At 54.9% G+C, this 22,152-nt stretch overlaps 6 protein-coding genes across 6 annotated transcripts in view; 2 read left to right on the top strand and 4 right to left on the bottom strand.

Annotated features, from left to right (window-relative positions):
* The window catches only part of BBK36DRAFT_1180893 (hypothetical protein), a gene marked incomplete at both ends in the record, with an annotated part of 1,688 nt that extends 839 nt beyond the window's left edge, over positions 1-849 (bottom strand). Inside the window, 2 exons of the mRNA XM_024896229.1 lie at positions 163-723; positions 778-849. Of these exons, the coding sequence (XP_024747244.1) occupies positions 163-723; positions 778-849 (633 nt within the window). The remainder of the gene's footprint in view (positions 1-162; positions 724-777) is intronic.
* Positions 850-1,787: 938 nt separating this feature from the next.
* On the top strand, positions 1,788-1,994 carry BBK36DRAFT_1099760 (hypothetical protein; the record flags this gene model as incomplete). The annotated part of the gene is made up of 1 exon (XM_024889140.1): positions 1,788-1,994. A coding segment is annotated over one exon (207 nt), but the record flags the coding sequence as incomplete, so codon positions are not given.
* A 1,059-nt stretch (positions 1,995-3,053) lies between these two features.
* On the bottom strand, positions 3,054-4,034 carry BBK36DRAFT_1143626 (hypothetical protein; the record flags this gene model as incomplete). The annotated part of the gene is made up of 3 exons (XM_024893614.1): positions 3,054-3,074; positions 3,122-3,633; positions 3,764-4,034. 3 exons carry the CDS (start codon positions 4,032-4,034, stop codon positions 3,054-3,056), a joined length of 804 nt encoding a protein of 267 aa, XP_024747242.1.
* A 629-nt stretch (positions 4,035-4,663) lies between these two features.
* BBK36DRAFT_1125542 (ras GEF) lies at positions 4,664-7,345 on the bottom strand (the record flags this gene model as incomplete). The annotated part of the gene is made up of 5 exons (XM_024891295.1): positions 4,664-4,756; positions 4,819-6,281; positions 6,321-6,383; positions 6,466-6,906; positions 7,039-7,345. The coding sequence occupies 5 exons, from the start codon at positions 7,343-7,345 to the stop codon at positions 4,664-4,666; spliced, it is 2,367 nt and encodes a 788-aa protein (XP_024747241.1).
* An 8,945-nt stretch (positions 7,346-16,290) lies between these two features.
* On the top strand, positions 16,291-17,616 carry BBK36DRAFT_1143624 (hypothetical protein; the record flags this gene model as incomplete). Its single annotated transcript, XM_024893613.1, has 1 exon — positions 16,291-17,616. The coding sequence occupies one exon, from the start codon at positions 16,291-16,293 to the stop codon at positions 17,614-17,616; it is 1,326 nt and encodes a 441-aa protein (XP_024747240.1).
* A 348-nt stretch (positions 17,617-17,964) lies between these two features.
* On the bottom strand, positions 17,965-18,639 carry BBK36DRAFT_1094542 (hypothetical protein; the record flags this gene model as incomplete). The annotated part of the gene is made up of 2 exons (XM_024889064.1): positions 17,965-18,499; positions 18,581-18,639. Coding segments are annotated over 2 exons (594 nt in total), but the record flags the coding sequence as incomplete, so codon positions are not given.
* Positions 18,640-22,152: the final 3,513 nt, after the last annotated feature.

Raw genomic sequence — 22,152 nt, 5'->3', positions numbered from 1 at the left:
GGACGGCTCGAGCTCGCCCGAGTCGGGGCCCTCGCCAATCTTGCTGAGCTCCTTCTTCCACTCCTCGTCGATGGCGCGGTCCAGCTTCATGACCTGCTCCTGGGTAATGGTCACGGGCTCGCCGCGGTCCGACTTGGCGTCGGCGCCCTCCTCCTCGTCGACCAGGTACTTCTTGAGCAGCTCGGGGTCCTTTTCCAAATCCACCAGCTCCTCCTCCGTCAGGTCTATCAGCTCCTCGCCGTTGCTCTCCTTGACCCGCCGCAGGGCGCGCACCATGGCCCTCGTCAGCTGGTCGCTCGTCTTCTTGTCCGTCAGGTCCGCCAGCTTGGACCCGTACTTGTCCGCCCAGTCGCTGGGGTTCAGCCACTGCGGCTCCCAAGGCGTGCCCTCAATCTCCGGCTTCACGTCGTACCGCGGGTCCAGCACGGTGTAGTCCTCCATGTACTGCGGCCTGTAGGGGTCGTCTCGCAGCCGTCCCTGGAAGATGAGGTCCTCGGGGTCGATGGCCGCCTCGCCCGCCTTCAGGGCCTCCAGCTGCTCGGGCGTGTACTTCTTGCTGAGGGCGTCGAGCTCCTCCTTGGTGTAGTCGGGGAACTTTTCCTGGCGGTATTTCTCGAGCCCGTCCTTGCTCAGCAGGCCCAGGTCCTCGGCCTTGACATTGCGGAAGCGCGACCGCCGCTTCGCCGGGCGGGGCGCCGAGGTGTGGAATTGCGATTGCGACTGCTGCTGGAGTTGATGCTGAGGCTGCTGGACTTGGTGCTGGCAGCCGACGACGACGACGGTCTGCGCGGTGCGGGCAGAGGCGACGCACTTGCGCAGGAGGCTGCGCGCCGGTCGGGCGACGCTCATGGCCAGGCGAGGCTCCGGATTGGCAAAAGAGTCAATGTTTCCCCTCGTGAGGGGGGTGTTGGGCAAAAGCGATTGCGGGCCTGGAGCTTCGAATTGTCGTCTCACCTCACACGAACCGACCCTTGAGATTTTTCTGCGATCTGCCCAATTGAGAACCAACCATGGTGGCTTAGGGTGACTCAGCAGAAACTGTGGCTGGTGGGTGCAAGCCACAACTACGCCTCACGTGGGGGGATGATGCTAAACGTGCATTGCACATGAAACCCCGTTCATCTGGGGGCGGACCCTGATTTTCAAGGTACGAGTGGTACATACGAGTAGTAGCGCCAAAGTCCCCCAACGAGTCCTGCAGCTCGGTAATGCTCCGAATACGCATACCTTCATCTCCCCTCGTAGATAAAGTCGATGTCTATAGATCCAAGTCATTGTGATTTCAGCCATGTAACAATCATGATAGTTTCATTCGAAATGCAATCTGAGAAAGACCAGTCACCCTCAAATACCCCATCCCCGACACCGTCCCAAACAAAGAACCCCCGACTGCCATCGTGAAACGTCTCAGGAGCGCGTTCCAGTTTCGAAGTCGCCTGTTTTCTCTCCTCTCCCTCTCTCCTCCTCCTCCTTCTCCTCCTTCTTTTTGTTCTCCCGCTCTCGACTCTCTTCTCGATTCGCCATTCATTTACTATACTTTGACTTCTTTCTCTGTTTAATCTTCTTCCTACCTACCTTTTGATAATAAGGCATCCGTGACTGGCTCACACTTCGCCTCAGATACCTCATCCATCATCGCAACTCCACCAAGCAACTTACAACTCCCACTCAAACCAACGATATCCTCATCTCCAAACTCAAACTCAAACTCAAATCTCACCCAATCTCGCCCAACCTCACCCCAGTCTCAGCCTCTTCAAGAAGCAAAACCAAAAACACCCAAGATGGGCCAATTCGACTGGTTCAAGAAAATCGGCGCAACAGACGAGGCCGTCGCCGTCCTCAACGACCAGCCCTACCTCTTCACCACCCTCGTCGTCGTCCTCGTCGTCCTCATCGCCGAGGGCGGCTTCCTCTACTTCATCCACTGGGCCACCTTCAAGCCCTCCCAGCGCAAGAAGAAGCCCGACGCAAAGGGCGGCAAGCCCGGCGCCAGCAGCAGCAGCAGCAGCAGCAGCAGCGGGGGAGGGCTCCTCGGCAGGCTCAGGGCTGGGGCCGGTGCGGACAATTCTCGTCGGCCGGCCGGTGGGAACTAGGAGGCTTAAGTGTCGGGGGGATGTCGGAAAGGCAGTTGTGCGGGCTTGTTGTTTTTGAGGTTCTTTGTTGGCGGACATTCAAACAACACGCAATCAGTGCGAATGCCTGCTTTGCAATATACCACATATGGTCGGTTCAACTGCAAATTGGACGATTGAGCAGCCGGCCATACGATCGGAGATCGGAGGAGGGAGCGGCCTTTGTTTCGCGATTATTCACACTCATGTTTCCGGGGCGTTATAGCACAGCAACTTATTTTTTTTTCTCCTCACGACTTATAGAAACTCACATCTACATCCCAGCATGTTGGACACGAATCCCCCAAGTATTCTGACCCAGATTCGCTCGTATATAGCCACTCGTCGAATGTAGTTGTAGATCCTATACCCATGGGCAGCGGGTCATAATTCATTGATGCAGCCTCCGTCAGACTGGAATCCTCCATCGCGCCAAAGTACATGTGATTCAGTTCAGCGTCGATCTCGCGCTTTGTAGCATTGTTTGTCTGTGTCTGTGGCAGGCTGTAAGTCGGCTCGAAGTATTCGGGGCTGCTCTGGTGGAATGACGACGACGTCCACACCTCATCTCTCTTTTCGTCATGCATGACTGATACTGTGGGAGCCAAAGCTCCCTCATCTCTCTCTGCCCTATCAGCAGCTGGTAGAATTCTGCTTGGTTCAGACAATTCTAATTCAGGCCTGGATTCCGCAATTGGCATTGCTTCTTCAACATCATGGCCGCCTTTTCTTGGGCGATTAGGCGGCTTGATCTTGGTCGTTGACAGCAAAACATGCCACGTGCTCTGCTCAATCCCTCTTACGACACTGTCGATCTGGGTACACTTCTTGTCTTTCACCCGAGCTGCGAATGAAGTTGCCTTTTGCCGAAGACTTGGTGACTCGGCGTTTATCATTCGAGCAAGCGAAGTAGCAATGTTGGGCAGCAGAGCGGCTCGATCAGAAATGTTCTGAGAGGAACTATTCAGCCATGGTATATCATCATCTTCTTCCAGTCAAATACCTACCTTCAGATACGGCATATGAAAGACTGCCGGCGCCAGTTTCGTCAAACACCCGGCTCGATTGCAATCAATCGTGACAATCTCTTTGCGCTTCTTGGCTGATCCGATTACAAGAAGCTCCAACGCAGTCTCAAAATGACGTTTGAAACGATCTGAGAACTCAATGGCTTGAGCACTTTGAGCTGTCTTTGGCGTAACTGTGTCCCTTATCTTTTGGGGAGGCACCATGTGTAGACTTTGTATAAACTCGTCAATGGCTCTCTGGTCATCCGGACTCAAACAAGCAACATAGTCATCATCAGATGAGACACCGTCCAGCTGCCGGGTCCCGATGTCTTCATCAGATTTGCTGCCCCTCTTCCTCTTCAGCGATCGCTTCTTCTTGGATGGCTCGTCCTGCATCGGGGTGAAATTGACGCGACAAGTCACAGACTCAAACTCCGCCGTAAATGCATCTTTCTGAGTCACCAAGGTGGATGACAAGTCCGGATGCTGTATAGAGAAGGCTATCCGCCCTGTATGCTCGGTCACGCCTATTTCTTGCTCATGCAAAGAAATTCCCACACGATGCCATACCTACAAGCACCAGGTCAGCCATGGATGTCGTAAGCCGGGGGACCAGCTAAATTGATATATCTACCTCACAACCCCTGACCCACTCCACGAGCTTTGCAACTTGATCCCGGTGCGACACTGGTTCCCCTTGGACCGAGATATCAAGTTGTAAATAACAAGCACCAGTCCGCGCAATCCACAGGCGCTTCTCCTTCGCCAGCTTCAACAAGTCACTGCTTGACTTTGGAAGCTTTGTCCCATTTGGAAACCGCAGCTGTAGCGAGCCTTCAAGTGACAAGTCCAGGCGCTGCTCGTAGCTGGCGAGATGGAGTTTCGGCAGACTGACCCTGGCGAGCCGCATGGCGTCCGTGACTTGTTGCGGCAAGCTTGAGGAGTAATTAATACGCAGGCATATGTTGATTGACTCGCTAGAAGATTAATGACATCGTTTGTCGCCGTTATATAAGACTGTCTGATTCGGTATTGAGGCTGAAGGTGGATGAAAATGCAGAGTGTGCGAGTTCGGTCTCGCCAAATTCTCAAAGCAGTGCAGCGGCTATGACGCGCAAGGTACTTTCCTAAAGTGTGATTTGTCGCAGCAATTCTCAAGAGGAAGCCGTAGTTCTCAAGATGTGGAAGGAGGATTCGCTCATCGCCTTCCACGGTGCATTACTAAGATAGGCTTTGTATATAAGGTACCAATAAACGACCGCAGTGATGCCGTGTGATATGTGCCGTTGGAAAGGACCGAAATAGACAAGAAAAAACAAACATATCGAAAGACCAACGCAAAGAGGAAAAGCACTAGCGGAGAGATATGAAAAGATCCAACAGAAAATCTCGAGTCTAACATGCTTTGCTGAAATGCATCCTTCGCCCAGCCTGCAGAAATAGTGTCGCTACCCAAAACAGAAGATGTCGTGTCGAAAACATAAATTACCCAGTCTTTTATTCGCCCGTGTGGTGACCTGTAACGCCTTGCGTCAACGTTTATTTAAGCCATGGAAAGATCTTCTTGGTTGGCTCCAGGGCTCCGCCACCTGACGCCGAGCCCTCTACCTCGAGGCTTCGCTGGTAGATTTCCTGTGGTAGTTGTTAGCATCTAGAGTCAAGCAGACGCAGCAGCAGGGTTTCGCATGTCGTACCTCTTCGTCCGTCGTCATGTGGCAGCCCAATATGAGCTCTCGAACGTTGTCGTTTTTGGAGAGGTTGGGATACGGCGATCCCTGGCTCTTCATCAGAGGCAAGAGAACTTCGCCAAGCACCTCAAACTTCTTCCAGTTGATGCGGTCACCGTTGGGGCCGACAAAGGTCTTGCTGCCCTCCTCGGCAGAGACCAGGTCACGGCGGTGCAGAGGCATGAAGGGGATACGGGGCAGCGGCGAATTCTCCCATGCCAGTCGGTAGGCAAAGTGGCTCTTTTGGGTGCCCATCAAGATGACCAATCGCGCGAACTTCTTGTGAACCTCGGGCGAAACCAGAGCTTTTGTCTGAGAAAGGCGGTGGATGGCCGTCCCGTTGATTCCTGCCAGGACAGCCGCCAGGCCATTGTAGTTGTTCAGTTGTCGTAGCTTGAGAGCAATGTTCATAAACTTTTCGAGAACCAGGGCGCGATGCTTTGCCTTGTCCCGGAGGAGGATCATGTTGGCGACCCACTTGGCGACGTGGTTGAAGTGGTTGATCATACGATTCACATTGTTCAAGCTCTTGCAGCTCTCCTTTTGACTTGCTCCCAAGCTGACGTGTCGGACAAAGTCGCGGATGCGGATCGAGGAGAACATGATCCAGTCTATGCGGGTGAGCTCGTCCGCGATCTCATCGTCCTTGATCTCGACAAAGATGCGGTATCGGAACTTGTTCATCGGCAGGTGATCGGTCGGGTCCAAGGTGGCGGCCTCCCGCTCGTAGTCTTCGTATGAGTAGAGCTGTATCTGGCCGCCGCTGCCGACCACTCTGTTGAGGTTCTCGGAGCTTACCGACGGCCTGTCAAAGTTGCCGTCCTCCTCAAACTGCAAGGCAGTCAACCCAGCCGGAAGCTCGCTCAGCTCCTTGGAGAGAATGTCGCTGGCCAGCTGGTCGTCGGCGTCGTCGGCATTGGCCCAGCCCGTATCGTCGTCCTCTATGACGTGGAGGGTAAGGTTTCGGTGCATCTGCCTGGCAGCGATGCAGAAGATGGGCTCCGTGGAAAGATAGCGTATGAACTCGTCCAGGTTTCGGCGCGTCGCCAGTCGGGCAAAGTCACCAGGATACAGCGACACCCACTTGGCCACCGTCTCGATGATTCTCAGCTGAGTTGCTGTCTTGGTCAGGTGGTGGGCCGTCTTGTCGTCCCTCACGCGATCCAGCCGCATCAGGATGGCCGAGAAGAGCTCTCCGGGGGCGGCAAACTTGCGATATAGGCAAAGGAAGACGTCGGAGAAGTTGAGATCGGCCCTGGAGAGGCGCAGCGCCAGCAGGCGATCCACCAGATCGTCAAAGGGCACGCCTGCCATCTTTTGCTGCTTCTCTACGACGACGTCATCGCTTCGCTGCAGGATGGGAATGTCGTCTGAATATCGACGGGAATCAGTGTCGGACTCGTCGAGGAAGGAGTCGGTTCCGCGGCCACCTAAGGGGGGGCAAATGCAAATGTCAGCGTGGGACCCACAACAACTGCCATCGATGCTCAAGGGTTTCAAGGGTATGGGATGTTGCGGTAAGCTTCCCCGTGCTCCGTAGTGCTCCGTATTTCGGTCTTCCGCAGTAGGTAATACTAGCTGCATGGCAGCAGCAGCAGCAGTAGCGGGACTAACCTCGGTGTGGACTCCTGGACGCCTGCGTCTGCACATGGCCATCTGCAACAGGAGTGCCGCCGGATGGAGCCGCGAAGCCCCGGAGCAGCGAAAAGTCGGAGCTCGCACGATTGTGTCTCCCTTCGCTAACGGGCCGAGCGCCGCTGGGGTCGGTGGCCTCGAGATTCGCCGCAGACTGCGCCCTCTTGCGAGCAGCACCCATCTCGCCAATCTCATCTGCATAAGGCGTACCCCTTCTATGGGACACGGCGGCCTTGAGGATGGCATGTAAACAGCCGCGGTCTATTTCGGGACTTGTCGAGGAGATCTTAAAGTGGGCCAAGCAGGATCTGAAGAGGGTGTGGTTGGCCAAGTCGTCGGGATTGACCTGCCGGTCCTCTTCCGGTGCCTCGCATTTGGTCGCGACCAGCATGGCGGGCATGTTGGAATTCGTCAAAGCAGCTGCAGCAGTAGCATGTTAGCCCCCAGTTGACCACGTACACCGACGCTACGCTACGCAAGTACGTCTCCCTTGTGCGCTCCCAGCCGACACGCCCGGATGGACGCGATGGCGGGACTGCTCGTCAAACATACCCAAAGTCTGAGGAAGCTCGCGAATGGTGTCCTTGTTGGTAACATCGTATAGCACCAGGGCAGCGTCGACGCGGGGCACGATGTGGCCGTTGATCTGCTTGGGCCACTGGATGGGGTGCGGCGTGTTCAGTTCGAAGGAGTCCAGGTCCAGCTCGAGAAGGGTGATGTTGTAAGAGGCGGAGTCGACGGCGATGCGAACGCTGGACGCGGTAGAGATGGGCGGGCGCGACAAGCCCAGGATTCGCTGGACAAACGTCGACTTGCCCACGCCTATGGCGCCAATGATGGCAATGTTGTAGCTATCCATGGCGGAGGATGGCTGTGTCTGAGGATCGCGACAACTGTCAGCATGGGAGCGGTCTCAGGAAGGGAAAAAAAACAGAGGAATGTCTCATCAATGTACGGAGTGGCCAAGATGAGCTCTAAAGTGAACCCCTGGTTGGCTGCCCCGCGACAGCGTGCGAGCAGGGGTAGGTGAAGTGAAGAGAACTAATTGGGTGGAGACGGAGTGCTCATGGGAAGTAAGATGAGGAGCGTGAGTGAGGATCAGATTGGCCTGTCAGTATGCAAAGCTGCATCGAACTCATGCACGCCATGACGCTCCAATTGCGTCGAGGTGGCATCTTGGTTCCATGATTGAATTGGACGAGGGAAATGGAGTTTTTGGTCCTTTGTCTCCTCTTCTTCCTTTCTCTTGCCTGCAGCCTGCCATTCTTCATGTTGTGCGCACAAACGTACCCAAACTGGTGTTGATCCAATGGTCAACGACTCTCGACGGGGAGGCGGCCAGTGTTGCTTCCGGTTCCCCTCCTGAACATGTCTGTTGCCGCGAGAGGCCTCGGGCGAGAAGAGCGGGATCTCCGCCAACGTCTCTGACTCAAACTCAAGATGGTTGTATGGTTCGGGAGCGACAGCGGTGGGGGTGTCTAGGTTTTGGAAGAAGGGATCGTCGACAATTGAGACGATGGAATCGCGATTGGGAGTCGGAGGACGGGCGGTGTTGGAGGCGGTGCGCGAGGGGAAGCTCTGATCAGTGGAAGTCGCCGAGACTCTGGACCAGTAGCCGCCGCTGCTCGAGGTGCTGCTCGTGGTGTTGCTGAGGGAGGAGTCGCGGGTCTGGAGGGCTGGAGGGCGTCGAGCTGTGGCGGCAGCAGTCGGGGTCTCGGAGCCGGGGCGCAATTGATGGGACCCGGAGGAGCTGCTGTCTGTAGCCGTGTAAGCAACGTGCTGCCGGGATGCACTCGGCTGGGTCATTGTCGCAGTCTATGGACGCGACCACGGCGCGGGCGCGGGCACGGACATGAGGTTACGGAAGCAATGAAGAAGATGGTGACGAAGACAACGACCAAACCGCCGACGTCGATGATGGAGATGCGCTATGAGTGAGAAGACTGTGACGTGGGTGGGAGGAGGGGAGAAGCAGTAGTAGCAGCAGCAGCAGGGAGAGGCGGAGGAAGAGAGGGAGGAGAGCAAAAGAGGGATCAGCAACACGAGGGAGCGAAACGGAGGGATGAGAGCAGGAGCAAAAGAGGGAGGTGACGAGGCAAGGAAGGGGAGGTCGAGGGAATGAGGGCGTTCACGGATCTGGAAATGGGCCGATGGTGGTGAGGTGAGGAGGGCGGATCAGGGCTCTTGGTTTCTATGTTGGTAGTCGATGCGAATCCGTGCCATTGGGGCCGCTAGCGAGGACGAAGAGAACCGCCTAGCCGTGCTTGTGCTTGTGCTTGCAGGCAAAGGACACCATGTACTAGGTATGGACTTACCAACAAGCCCGCACCCGCGAGGATCGAAGCGAAATGGAGAGACTGGACAGGCCGGGGCGAGATGCAGGCGTCGCGGCCGCGGCTGTTGGAGAGGAGGAGGGAAAACGTGGCCGAGCAGAGACGAGAGGCGGATAAGGTAGAGGATGGATGGATGGGATCTGACATGGAGAGCGGGAGCGCGTTAGCAGTGCTACCTTGGCAGGTACTTGGACCTGGGACTGCGACCCTCGGGGGTGCGGATGCGGGTGTGGGTGCGGGTGCGGCACATGGATGGATGTACTTGTACCTGAGCTGGTAACACCGATAGCACAGCTTCAACTTGAAGTTGACGCTCTCCGGCCCCAGGGGTTTAGTGCCTGCAGGTCAAGAGATATCGCGGTGGCACTGGTAGAGCGACGGGTACAGGTACAGGAAAGGCACTGATAGCCCAGTGACCGGGCATGAGCATTGATCCAGCTGCCCATGATCCAATTGTCAGAGCACAGGGGAGATGAAGACGACAGCCGGCCTCAGCAGAGGCTCCAGACGTCCATGCTCTCCCGAACCTGTAACCTGAACCCGCCAGAACATGAGCTTTGGCCAAGAACCTAGCAGGGCCGCACCAGGCGGGTTTGGGGCTAGTGGGTGGCTAGCTCTATCGGAGTCAACCGGGGCAGGACTCGTGCTATCGAGGCTAAAGAAATGCCATCTGGTGGTGGTTGTTGGGAAGTCACTGCTCGGTGTTGATTTGGAGTTTCAATCATCAACACGAGGAGATACAGGGTCAAACACAGCATGGTAATACAGGCAAAAATACGAATAACCAATGGGCAAAATGCAAAAGATCATCCAGCCAGCCTCGTGGGCATGAAACTGCATGCTATGTAAGGTTCTGACCACACTCTCGCTTTAGAGCACCTCACAACCCCCCAAAGAGGGGTTCGTCCACCTCAACTCTGCTACAAGCACTAGCAACTCTGAGCATCCTGGGCGAGGTTCGGATGATTTCCGCTGTGTGCCAGCTTGGCAGTGCTCGATGCAGTAAAGAACCGCGGCCAGACGAGCGCTGAGGATGGAGTTGCGCGTGGGAGGTGGGGGGAGGGGAGGCCAGACGAGCACGATCCGTGTGGACGAGGAGGAGGAGGAGGAGGAGGATGCTTGCATGCAACCCCGGCGGCAGGGGCCGTAAGTTTGTACTCGTATGGAGATGGCTGCAGTGAGCAGAGCAGCAACTGGTCGGCGACAGCAATTGATATGTACACACACGTACATGCTGTATAGTATACCACTTGAGAGCCCGAATACAACTACCGTGCAGACAGATACGGACCTGTGGAGTGCGTCGAGCAGCGCAAGCTCATGCGAGACGGTGGGGGAGCTCGCCGACCTGGGCCCGTCAAAGTGTGGGAACACGGCATGATTCGATACATGGCACTGCCTCCGCTTCTCGTGACGACGATGATTCAGTTGATCTCCGTCTGTGCCAGTATGTAGTAGTATTCCACTTGATAGTGGCATACATACGAGGTAATGGCAGATTAGCATCCCATCAACACCACATGTAGCAAATGCCATCGCGAAGAATGAAGTGCCACAAACGCTGCACCCGCGAAAGCACAAGCACACCGATAGATGGATGCATCCAAGCCCGGTCTTGGCTCTCTTACCCTCCCACCCACTACCCAGCATCCCACTCTCCCGCTCTTTTTACTCAGCATCTTCTCTTCTACCCCTCGACCGCGTCTGGCCCCCAAGTGTCCCGACTCAGATGCATCCCAAAGCCCTTCGTCCCGCACCCTTCAAACAGAAACGCCACAGCGACACACTGGCAATGGCGTTTCCGAGCCGCCCAATTGCAGCGCAACGAACGGCCAGGAGTCGAGCTAGCCGTTGAATCACAGGCTTACCGTTTGGTTCAGTTACTCCAGGCAAATTCGCTCATTAGATAATAAGTCAAGTGTTCCGCGTCCGAAAGCTGTTACAACCAATTGGGCCTCTCTGTTTCGTCTCGTGTTCTTCTCTATTTACCTCTTCTTCCCCCCTTTCCCTTGTTCAGCCTCACCATTTCCAGTTTCTTGACCTTTGGTACTGCTCCATACACATATTATCAGTAATCTGTGTTGCTGATACCAGTAAGCACTCATATCAGCAACACAGATTCCGTATAGAGAACATGGACTTTGACAATCCCAATCACACAACTCGACTCTCCCGTCAAATGTCATCCATCACCCCCCTCCACCTCCGCCCATCGACATCCCAAGGCGGCAAGGTTCATCACCCACGCGGCCCCTCAAAGCACGTGGGAATCTCAGGGAGCCCCCCCAATCACCTCACGTGGGCCCCGACGGGCCACGGTTCGTTGCGGATTGGTTTGACGGAATCGCGCCCAAGGGTCCATCCATACCGGACCTGTCATCAAGCTAAAATGAACCCAATTGCAGCAACGCACAAGAACGACAAGTAAAGTCGTGCTCTGGATGGGGACGGCGCTCGCTCGATTGCTCACCCCTCTGGTGAGATCTGATACCTCGGACAACTACCTAACTAACCTGTAGTAGCGGTATCACTGCAGGTAAGGGACTTGAAGACGGACGCTGATGAGACCATCACCGCTCCTACAAAGTACAACGGCCAACTCCATCGGTCAAGGTGTCGCAGGATCCCGTTGGCGGCGCGGAAGTTGGGATCGGCAACGCAAAAACCCACCCGTCTCTGCTGACCCAGACGAAACTGATGTGTTGATCTCGGGCCCGGCACAGAGGAACGGAAGAGGCCAGGGTTTGCCGCGTGTTCTCTAGCCTCTGGCACGCTGATGGAGAACTTACACGTGCGTTAAACGAGCATCTCCCGGTGAATAAGCACACGCAAAGTGTTTCCATGTCAGAGGCCAAACCCGAAGCCAGGAGCATAGTCGTCCACTTTCTGCTGATCAAGTCCAGACTGATTGAAAGCTCTCGGCACTTGGAATGCCGTTCTTTGACCGACCAGGTTCCCTATTTCCCAGCTTTGCGGAGCCTCTTGTCCAGAGCCTCGTATTTCAAGGAAGCCCTACCCGGCATCCCAAGTCACGCGGTCCGGCGATTCCCTGCCAAACTTGCCCGTTTTCACCAGCGATTTGTGCTTCGTACATGTATGGAGCAAACATGTGGAGGGTCGTGGTGTTCAATCGGCAGCGTAATACTACTCTAGCTGTCCATCATGTCATTTCAAGCCCTGCCTTGTTCAGCTCCGAATTTGTGAGGGAGCCCAGTTCATTCGACAAGGTTCCCTGTCAATCCAGTCGATACGAACCTGCCTGCCAACGGTTTGATGAGCGGTCATCTTGCAAATGAGCATTTGACGAGATGAATTTGAAACAGCTACTCTCGAACGCCACTGTTACGGTTCCTGGAATTGGAAATATTACTGGGCATCGATGCCTGGACAGGTACCGTAGGTGCATGAAGTTGAGTTGCATGCATCGTGGCCAAGCCTCGCACATCCTCACACGCGGGTTCATCTAAAACGCATGGCCTGAAACCAAACTGTTGGTTCCGTCTGGGTTCTAGGTTCATCAAAGCAAGATCCATGTGACGTAGATCGACTTTCCAATCTCCCTAGTAAAGGGTCATTGGCTGCATGCAGCGGGCAACCAACAGCATGGAAGCAAACATGAACCCAACATCACTGCTGGACAGTTGGGGCCATACCTACTGTACGCTTCGTGTTTCCCAGCTCGGGATATTGTAATGCCCTCGGCACCTGCAGCTGCCGGTCTCGGGACATCGAGGTACCTACGTAAGGTGTTGATGATCTCGTACTCTGTATGAGGCACAGTCATGCTACCCATCTCATCCCGTTGTAGCCCTCAACTTGCTTTTGTCGAATCAGGATACCGAGGGCCCTGATCCTCTGGGAATCCAGGGGCCGCGGCAGCCGAAAGACTGAGTGGGCTTGTCGATGCCGCGCCTTTAGATGTGTGAAGTGCGAGCTCTCAAACAAGCGTCGGTTGCCTACACGAAGATACGAGACAATTGTCTATATTTCACGATCAAGACTCATGTCTACCGAGCTGGCGTCATATTTTCAGCGCACCTGTTTGAGGTAATGCGATTTCACGACCTCTGACGAAAGCTCCATGAACACCAACAATGAGCACCTTTGGCCTGGCAGGATCTCGCATCGTCCCGTTGCGGAGACCCACCTCGTCGTGAGTGACTAAATGGCCCGATTCTACCTTGTGAGAAAAGAATGCGGCGAGGCTCGGCAGCTGGTCCTTTGTAGACGGGATCAGATTCGTCTCGGGGTGAAGCAGCCGTGCTTCGAGTACCTGTTTGCGAAAATGGGGAAGTTCGGAGATCTATATCGCTTCAGAGCTTTTATGCTTCAAGTTGACTGGAGCTACGCAGATCTTCCTCAGAGCAATGACGTCTGCCGGCGTCCCATCACCGACTGATCCATGCACTGACTCGTACCCATCATGTGATGCTCCGTCCGTTAAGACCTCAAGATACCAAGTTGAACGACGACTCAGAGTTGAGCGCCATGGATGATTGCAGCTGAGATACTTGTATATGTCGCAGCTGAATCGACGCAACTCCTCTTTCAGCAACCCCTTACCGGAGCACATATAAAGACTCACATGTGACGCGCTGTCTTGATGTCAACACCATCTGCTGGTGTAACTCACAATCTTTCCACCACGGGCAACAACCAGGTCCCGCTCCTTGGACGGAGAAGACCAATTCTCCCACCTCTCACTGAAATTCAGTTTCCAACCAATCTATGGGGTGCCCAGTCCGCCCAGTCCCTCAACCTCAGCTGTAGACTCAACCAACGACAGGTCGCATCCCAGCGGAGTCGTGGGTGACATCGTCGCTCGAAATGCATTTCCGCCAAACCCCATCGCGAGACTCATCTTATATACATACTACTAGTATGCGCGCGTAGCATCTTGATGCCTTGATGCTACCCGAACGTCCGTTGGGACGCCGAGTGAGATTGACATTGGGCCTTTTCTCTTTCCACCACGTGCAGTCAGAGATGCAATAATACTACAAGATGCTGAATCACCAAGGAATGAATGACCTCTTTTGCAACACCACCTAGTAGTACTACTACTACTACTAATAACCCGCAATCCACTCCAGACGCACGACTAAGTCATCCCCCCCAAGCAACAAACAGCTCGGCTCCGATGCAAATCTCACCCCAGATTGGGCCCAAACAAGCATCGCATTGGCTCCGCGTCTAAAAAAGAGCCGGCGTCGTTTTACCCCAACCTCAAGTCAAGTCATGCACCACCCGGCCCGGCCCCATGATTGGACGCCCCAAAAACATGCATCTTATTCCTCGCATCAGACGCGAGAACCGAAACGAAGCAGAACAGACATCGCGTGCAAAAAGAAAACAAGTCATTTTCCCCAACCGAGGAACAAAGATTGAGCACAAGCCAAAGGTTTTAGAAAAGAATAGAGTAAAGGAAGAGCGAGAGCCGCTGGAATGCCGAGGAAGGGTTTTGTTTGCTTGCTTGGGTTGCTGATGAATGGGGAAACCTTGGCCTGGTCGTCTAAGCGTCGTCGCATTGCATTGCATCTGGCTTCGTATCATTTCGAGCCCGTCTTGATGGCTTGTTCTGTTCTAGCAACATCTCCTCTTCGGTTGCAACCTCGTCGCTTATTACCCAGCCATGACTCTCGTCCGATTTATGCCATCGGTGCCAGAGAAGAAAAAAGGAACGCTGCTCGGCAGTTATAGAGCGTTCAAGCCTCGGTCTCTTCGCGCTGAACCAACCCCATAAGACCGTCAGAAGCCAAGTCTTGTCTTCCCGCCCGTCTCCCCTAACCCCCCGGTAGGTAGACATAAAAGCGAAGACACACCACGAGATCATGCAAGAAAAAAACCACACCATATAACAAAACCACGGAAACCAAAAGAAGCCAAACCCAGCAACCCCTGCAAGACCCGTTGCTGCCCGCGTCCAAGTGACCCCATCATCAACCTGTTCCAGTTTAGACGCCACCTCCGCAAAATTCGCTCGTCCTTCCTATTCCCCCCCTTGTCTGTTCTGTCTTGTCACTCATCACCTTTTTGCTACCAAGGCAAGGCAAGGTGGCTTTCCATCCCGCTACTCTCCCTCCAATTGGATCAAATCAAAAGCAGGATGCTTGCATTGCATATTCCAAAGCCAAAAATCCAAATCAAAATAGCCAAGCTTTGCCCTTTGTGGGGGACCCCTCTCTCTCTCTCGCGGACTGTGTTTCCAATGCATGCGGCAGAACAAAGAAGCAGAAAAAAAAGGCGCTTCGGCCAGTGAGAAGCGCCCAATCATGCAGATGCCTCTAACTTTCGCAACGTCCCTCGTGATCGCGTGCCTTGGCCTTGTTTCTACCTTTTTTTTTTGTGGGCAGATGAGTTGATGTGAGCTCCTAAAGCAGGAGACCTATCGTGAAAAAGGAAACCTCTTCTTTTCTTCTTCTTCCCCTTCTTCCTCTTCTTCCTCTTCTTCCTTTGTTTCCCACTTCTTGTTTACACGTACTTTGCTCTCCACGTGCTTGCTTGCACTTACAAGAAGTCGTACTTGTTACACTTCTCCCATCTGCCGTATTTGCAGCTTTGGTTTCATCTTCCTCGTCGCTTGTACTCGCGCAACATCTGTCCACTTCGGGCTTCCCAGACATTTCACATTTCTTCCTGCATACAGCTCCTACTGAGTACCTCCTCGCGTCGACCAAACCAATCTCATACGAGTACACACGCCTCGAGCCTCTCCTCACCACATTCTCACATACAGTAGTCCGATACTCGATCCGAATCTCCTCCTCCAGACCCGCCCACTGTCCTCCCTTCTCATATTTCACAGGACAACAAAAGGGCAGGCAGCAAAACAAAACAAAGAGCAAAACAAATCTCAAAATCTGCGTCAAAAAGCAACCAGTATGTGTCTCCCGTGTCTGGAACACTCCCCCCCTCTCCTCATTCGCCTGGTTCTCTCTCTCTCTCTCCTCTCCCGTTGCTACCATAACACACACACACACACGACGAGCACAAGAAAGCTCGGCATGTATATTTATAGTACTTATTGTTCCGATCCTCACCCATTCCACCCTGTATCTTCCCAAGACGTGCCCTTTTTTCCCGCTTCTCCCTCCTTGTTGCAATTTTCATTTCACCCGCGTCCGGAAGTTCCCACCTCTGCCCGTCTTATCTCGTGTTCTTCCTTTCGTTTCCGCCTTTGACAGTCTCTAATAACAAATCACAGAGTCTGTGCGGGCTTCTCACACGGAATTCTCGGCTCAGAATAAGCTTACTGGAGACCAAAACCACACTCACCATCATACCACCGTACGACAATATCATTGCGAGGAAATCTTGGAAAAAATAAACAGCAACTTGTTCATTAGATGCGGCTCTAGAAGCTGCCATACAGAGAAGCAGTAGCACGATATCCATTCACCGGTTATTTCTCCTCGCAGCAAACCCTCACCAACTTCTCCAAACCATCAAACAAACAAAACAGCCCCCAACCATGTTCTACGAAACGCTCTACGTCCACGACGCAAAAGCAGCGGCCTGCCAGCCGACGCTGCCGTACAGAGCAGCGGCCGCCCCGGCAAAGGCCGCCTCCTCGTGCAGCAACAACAACAACAACATGATCCTCCAGGTCCCCAAGCCGCAGGCGCAGCGCCCCAAGCCGCTCGACGCCGACGACCTGACCAGGAGGCTGCACGTCGTGCTCGCCGAGCAAAAGGCCCATGCCGAGAGGAAGAAGCGCGCGAGGGCCGCCCTCGACGCCGAGCGCCAGGCGAATGCCGCGGCCGTGGCCCGCAACGCGAGCGCCCTGCATCCCGGCCAGCGCGGCATCGCCATGGGACCGACGGTTCCGTCTACGCAGATACAGAAGAAGGAGGCAACGGCGTCCAAGTCACACGTTCGAGGTGCGCCTCGAGACTCACACCAAGATGTCCCCAAGACGGACAGGCTCCACAAGGCCGGCATGAAGAATTCTACCTCGTCGTCTAGCAACAGGAATTCGGAGGATGCGCCACCGGCCAACTACCGTCATATCCCGCAGGTTGCTGCCTTGCAATTTGCCCGAACGACCACCACCGAGACGGTGACGGAGAAGCACCTCGTGCACAAGCTGTCCCGACAGGCTATCAAGCACCATGTGCAGGGCCCCAATGCAGCCGCTGGACGAGCACCAGACGTTGCCCCGGCTGAGCAGCACAAGGCGCTCCGAAGGGCGCAGAGCATGAGGGAGAGGCAGTATTATGAGCAAAACCAGTTCCAGCTCCAGCACCCTCACATCCTCGCCACCACAACGGAGGTGGATGAGAGGCCCGCGACGACCGCCCCTCATACATTCCATGAATACCTCCAATCCCAACGTGTAGACGCCCTCGATGAGTCAAGCAAGGAAATGCGAAGGAGGAGCATGGGTGCTATCCTCAGCATGATGGTGCCGAGAGATGCCGAGACGGCTGAGTTATCGCATACGTCGTCGGAGAACCAGTCTGCCCCCAGTCACTCTGATATCCTGCCTGCGAACCCTGATGAGCACCGTGTGGACTGGACCCAAAGTGACGAAGCTGCGATTCTTCAACAAAAACAGCAGCAGCAGCAGCAGCAGGAATCACATCCGCAGCTGCCGCAGCAGTCGCAAAAGAGCACGTCTGGTCCCAATGTTTTGCGAAAGGCCGAGTCTAAATGGGCTCTGCGAACGAGACTCGGTAGCTTCAGCAAGAAGGGCGACAAGCTGCCTTCGCCGACGGAGGAGAAAGACGTCGGGTCGCCCGAGCGGCCCAAATCCCCTACCAAGGCGGGAGGGCTCTTTTCGCGATTCAAGCGTTAGCTAGGCGAAGGCGTACAAGCTGAAATGAGATAACGTACCTTGAATAATCTGATTGAATGACTTCTGGATGAGGATGATGTAATGCTTAATATATGAAAGAGGAGGACTTGTACACGGTTATGCAGAGACGATGATGAGCGAGCTTGGTCGGAAGAGGTTGGGAAAGACGTCGAGTGGGCTGGCCGGCATATGCTGTTGGATCTTTGTCGACGAACAATTATACCCGTAGGGCCCGGCCACATAGGCCGCCGAGATCCGTACTCTTAGATGATTTCCTCTCTCTCTTCGTCTCAAGATGATTGCTCTTCCCCCCTTGGTAGCCTATTCGCGACGTCGTTCTTCAGCAAGTAGACGCTCAATGAGGGCCGCGTCTTGCTCAGCAACCTGCCGTTGCACGTACGCAGCCGCGCTGTTCTTGTCTTCCGTCTCGTTCATTATGTGCACGATCAGCTCGGTATATTCTCGTATCGCCTCGCCGTCTTTGCCGTCGGCCTTGCGGGCCCTTCGCAGAGCTGCTTTGCCGTTCTTGATTCCAATGTCGTGGTTCCATGCATTCCTGCCCGTATTCACCGGAAGGCCCTCCCTGAGCGACGCGGGTATCGCCCTCGCTGCCGCGTCGGGCCCATCTGACGGCGGCTGAGTTGCGGCATGAATCTCGAGAAGCTGATTTGGGAGGTTGGGGTACTTCTTGAAGAGGAGCTGGAGCTTGTCTGAGGTTGCCAGAACGCTGAAGGGGTTCGTTGGGTCGATGGCAGTCTGCGGAGGCGTGTTTGCGCTTGCTGCTGGCGGCTCGCTCGAGGGCTGATTTGTCGGCTTGGGCTCTTCTTTCGGCGCGTCTGGCGGATGGTTCTGTTGGTGGGCTTTGCTACAAGGGACGGAGCAGCTAGAATGGCAGTCAGCATTGGATCATTGATGTGTTTACTCCTCCTCCCAGGCGACAATGATGGTGAGATTAGAAACGTACTAAGGAAGACGGCATCGCGAGCACTTGTATTTCCCAGGATTGCTTCCGCAGACACCGCACAGAACCGCGCCCGCTTTCTGGACAGACGGCTCCTGCGATGCTGCCCTCGCGCTGCTGTCGCCGCCATTGCTCTGCTGCTGCCCATTCGTATCTGCTCGCGCCTCTGACACGTGCGTCTGCTGGTCGTGGACGCCGTTTTCACTGACGGGCAGCGCAGCCGTAGCCGCAGCCTTGTCCGAGGGCGCGGGCGGAGCTGAGCTCGTGTCAGCCTCGTCAAGAGGCTCTGACGCCATTTGTTTGGATTCGAACAAGGCTGTTTGTGAGGTCGAATTTGGTTTTCTTTTCGTTCTCTCGGGCTGACAGGCGCGTGGAAGAAAATGCGTAAAGGTGGTTGAATGTTGGAAGTCTAGTCTAGCGCCCCGCCTGGTACCGAACTTTTTTTTTAAGAGGTGCCTTTGTCGCGGTACCTTTGTCGCGGTACCTTCAAGTTGTTACCCAGGTTGTTCCCTCGGAGCTTAAGGTTATCTTGCCTTCAACTTCCAAGGCTCTTTTCTCGTGTGGCCAAGCACTGCTTTCTCAGCCCGGCATCAAAATACGAACTGCAAGTTCCTGAGAAGGCAAATCTCAAACTTTAACTTGTACTCCATAGTCGACAGTCTTGACAGGGATCATGGCGCGCGAACGAACATGTTCGCCAGGGCGAAAACTCTTGGTGGCCGTGCACCGTCGAAATGCAGGTCAGACAGCCGTCCGGCAACGTCATTGGTGCAGCTGCATCGTGCTATTTTCATCGCCTGCTGGGATTTCCTACAAATGAGCATCTTCAAACTTCCCCCTTTCGGCGCCTGCAGCGATGTAATTTCGCAGGACAAAGAAGCAGCCTGACGCTTGCTGCAGAAAGTCCATGCTTGTTTGGGCAGCTGTGGCGAGAGCAGCGAGTCCGAGTCTGCGGTGCCGGCTCTCGATTGGTCGGGGGGAAGACGGGCTGCGTTCTCGCTCTCACTGGCTGCAAGCGTGCACTGTCGGCATCGAACTTCAACTGGCATCGACTTCCGTATTGCTGCCAAACTTGCTGAGAGGAACGCCACTTGAGCGCCACTTGGACGCCTCGAGCCTGCCGCTTCAACACCTCCTGGTATGAGAAAGCAACGAACCGAGAAGGCCACCTTACAGTACGGGCTGCCTCGCGGGGTGGATCGCTGCCGTTCGCTGCTCGGTATGACTCCTTACGAGGACTTTCAGTATTCAGGAGCCCGTCATCCAGTATCCATTGGCTTTGTCCATACGATAATTAGCAACAGGCGGTAGGGCTACAGTGCCGCGCCAACGGATTAAGCTCCAGCTGGTAAGCTTCTTAGACTCGGGTCTTCTGCAGCTGGACGCGGTGCTTGCATCTGGTAGCTTCGAAATAGCCTCGACCTGAGGGCACAGTGCAGACGAGCGGGGACGGCCAGCTTGAGACGCCACCGAGTCACCACATGACGGCCATTGATCGAGCGCTTTCACAAGCACTCTCTCATTGCCGCGTGGACTGTTGTCCGGAGAGGCGTGCGTACCGTACCCCAGAAGGCTGATCTGATGCGAATCACAACCCATGCCCCAGGACTGCTTATTCCCATTTGCGTTCGTCCCGATCACCGTCTCGCTGTGGGCCGGTACGTGGCTGTACAGTATGGCACTGCTGTCTGTGACTTGATGCTGGAGATGCTGCGTCAATTGATGGATCCGCCCAAGGCCAATTGGTCCATTGCGCCGCTCCAACTGGAGCTCCGTCCCTCACAGCGGCTGGGTATATCCTGCAGAGCTGCAGAGCGATCCATCCGCGGCAAGCAGAGGGGATCGCGTGATGCCGTTTCAGCTGCCCGTCCCCTCCCTCCCCCGGTATCCCGTCCTCGTCCGGTACCTTGGCTGCTGCTTGGCTCTCTGGAACGCGCCTCGACGGTGGCCGAGCGAATGAAAGGCGCCCGCCGCTATGCCATGCTAGCCCGCAGAAGCTTGTGCTAGCTAGCAATCACCACGCCAATCTCGATGCCAGCGTCTGTGCCGTGCCGGCCACAAGTTGAAGCAGGCCAGGTGACTTGGGCTTGGAGACAGACTCGAGGCGGGGGTTCTGGAACCGGGCGATGCGATTTGCGGGGTGGCGATCCCTCGATTTGAGGTCTGGCTGGCCGAAAACTGGGGTTCCGTGTCTCGTCTCGTGCCTCGTCTGTCCAGTCTTTTCCTGCCTTGCCTGCATGTCGGCTTCTCTGCATGCGGGCACGGCAGCGACCTACTACTACATAACGTGCTGGGCATAGGTACATACTTTGTTGGTGTTGAGTACCTACGAAGCTGTCCGCAACCGGCAGCGCTCAACTCCAACAGTCCAAGCCAAAACTTCTGAGGATATGGAACTCGCTAACCTCTGATGCCCCATCTGCCTGGTATGCCTTGATCATCTATCAACTCTCGCTTCCACCAAGGCCAAGTCCATAAGGTTCTTGTCTCGATGCGCGGTGGCTGCTGAGCTAAGGTGGCGAGGCTTACTGGTCTCCATGATGGCGGTTCTTCTTCTCTGCCTTTGCGCCAAGTCAGCCATTGCACATGCAGCAAGCCGCAGTGCAACGAGTCCCCGACGGCGCTGGGGGGCCTCTGGGAGTTCGACACGATGATCGTCGATGGGGATTTTGGGTTTTTGTCTGGCTGTCTGGTTCGCTTTTCGACCGTTGGCTGAATGTCCAGCCGCACCTCCCAAAGTTTCTGCCCGCCCCTCCAAAATCATGGCCCGAGGGCTCCTCAATGCCGGGATGGCAATAAGGTAGGTAGTCAGTTCAGGCATACAAGACAGCGGGTTCGGTAAGGGTACTCTTTCGTACAGTTGGTGAAGCACTGTACGCCTGGTAGCACGAACTAGAGCTGCCTGGGATTCCCTCGAGGACACGCAGGCACCAGACGGAAAGGGCACGAAATGTAGGTATCTGCGGGTATTGCTCTGATTCTGCTAGTTCCGCTAATGCAGGTCGCTGGGAGGGGCCGGAAAATCACCAGCTCGGCCATTGACGCAAGAATCGAAAGAGGCATGATGTTTACACGGGGATATCTGCCTTGATAGCCAAGAATCGAGATAGAAGGCTCAGTATGTGCGATGAATAGAATCAAAAGATATTGGGACAGGCTTTTGAATAGTCTCCTGAGAGCGGCTCTCGTACGATCAAGCATCAAGACGATGTAAGAGCCCAGACGAAGGCCCTCATGGACTGCATGTGACAGGCTCCAGCCATGCGGGAGTGGCAGAAAGCAAAATACTATGCAAAGGCGGAAAGGAGCTTCGAAGACAAAACAGAGCATATGCAGAGTTGAGTGAGCGATTCTCTGTACGTCGATGTGAGTCAATGGCGCTGGCCGCGTGCCGGGCTTAGTATATGGCAACAGCCGAGACAAACGTATGACTTTGGATCTTGGTTCAGATGCTGGCAAGGCATCCATTATCTACGAATATCCGCCCTGGAAGTTGGTTATCCTCGGCTAGAGCATTATTTCTAGATCACGTTCACTTAGGTACCTTGGGTAGTGAGCGATACTGTCAAGTGGCA

The sequence above is a fragment of the Trichoderma citrinoviride genome (genome assembly GCF_003025115.1).
Source record: "Trichoderma citrinoviride strain TUCIM 6016 unplaced genomic scaffold BBK36scaffold_12, whole genome shotgun sequence".
Classification (NCBI taxonomy): domain Eukaryota; kingdom Fungi; phylum Ascomycota; class Sordariomycetes; order Hypocreales; family Hypocreaceae; genus Trichoderma; species Trichoderma citrinoviride.
The sequence above is the reverse complement of the archived record's forward strand: the minus strand, read 5'-3'. Positions and strand labels throughout refer to the sequence as shown.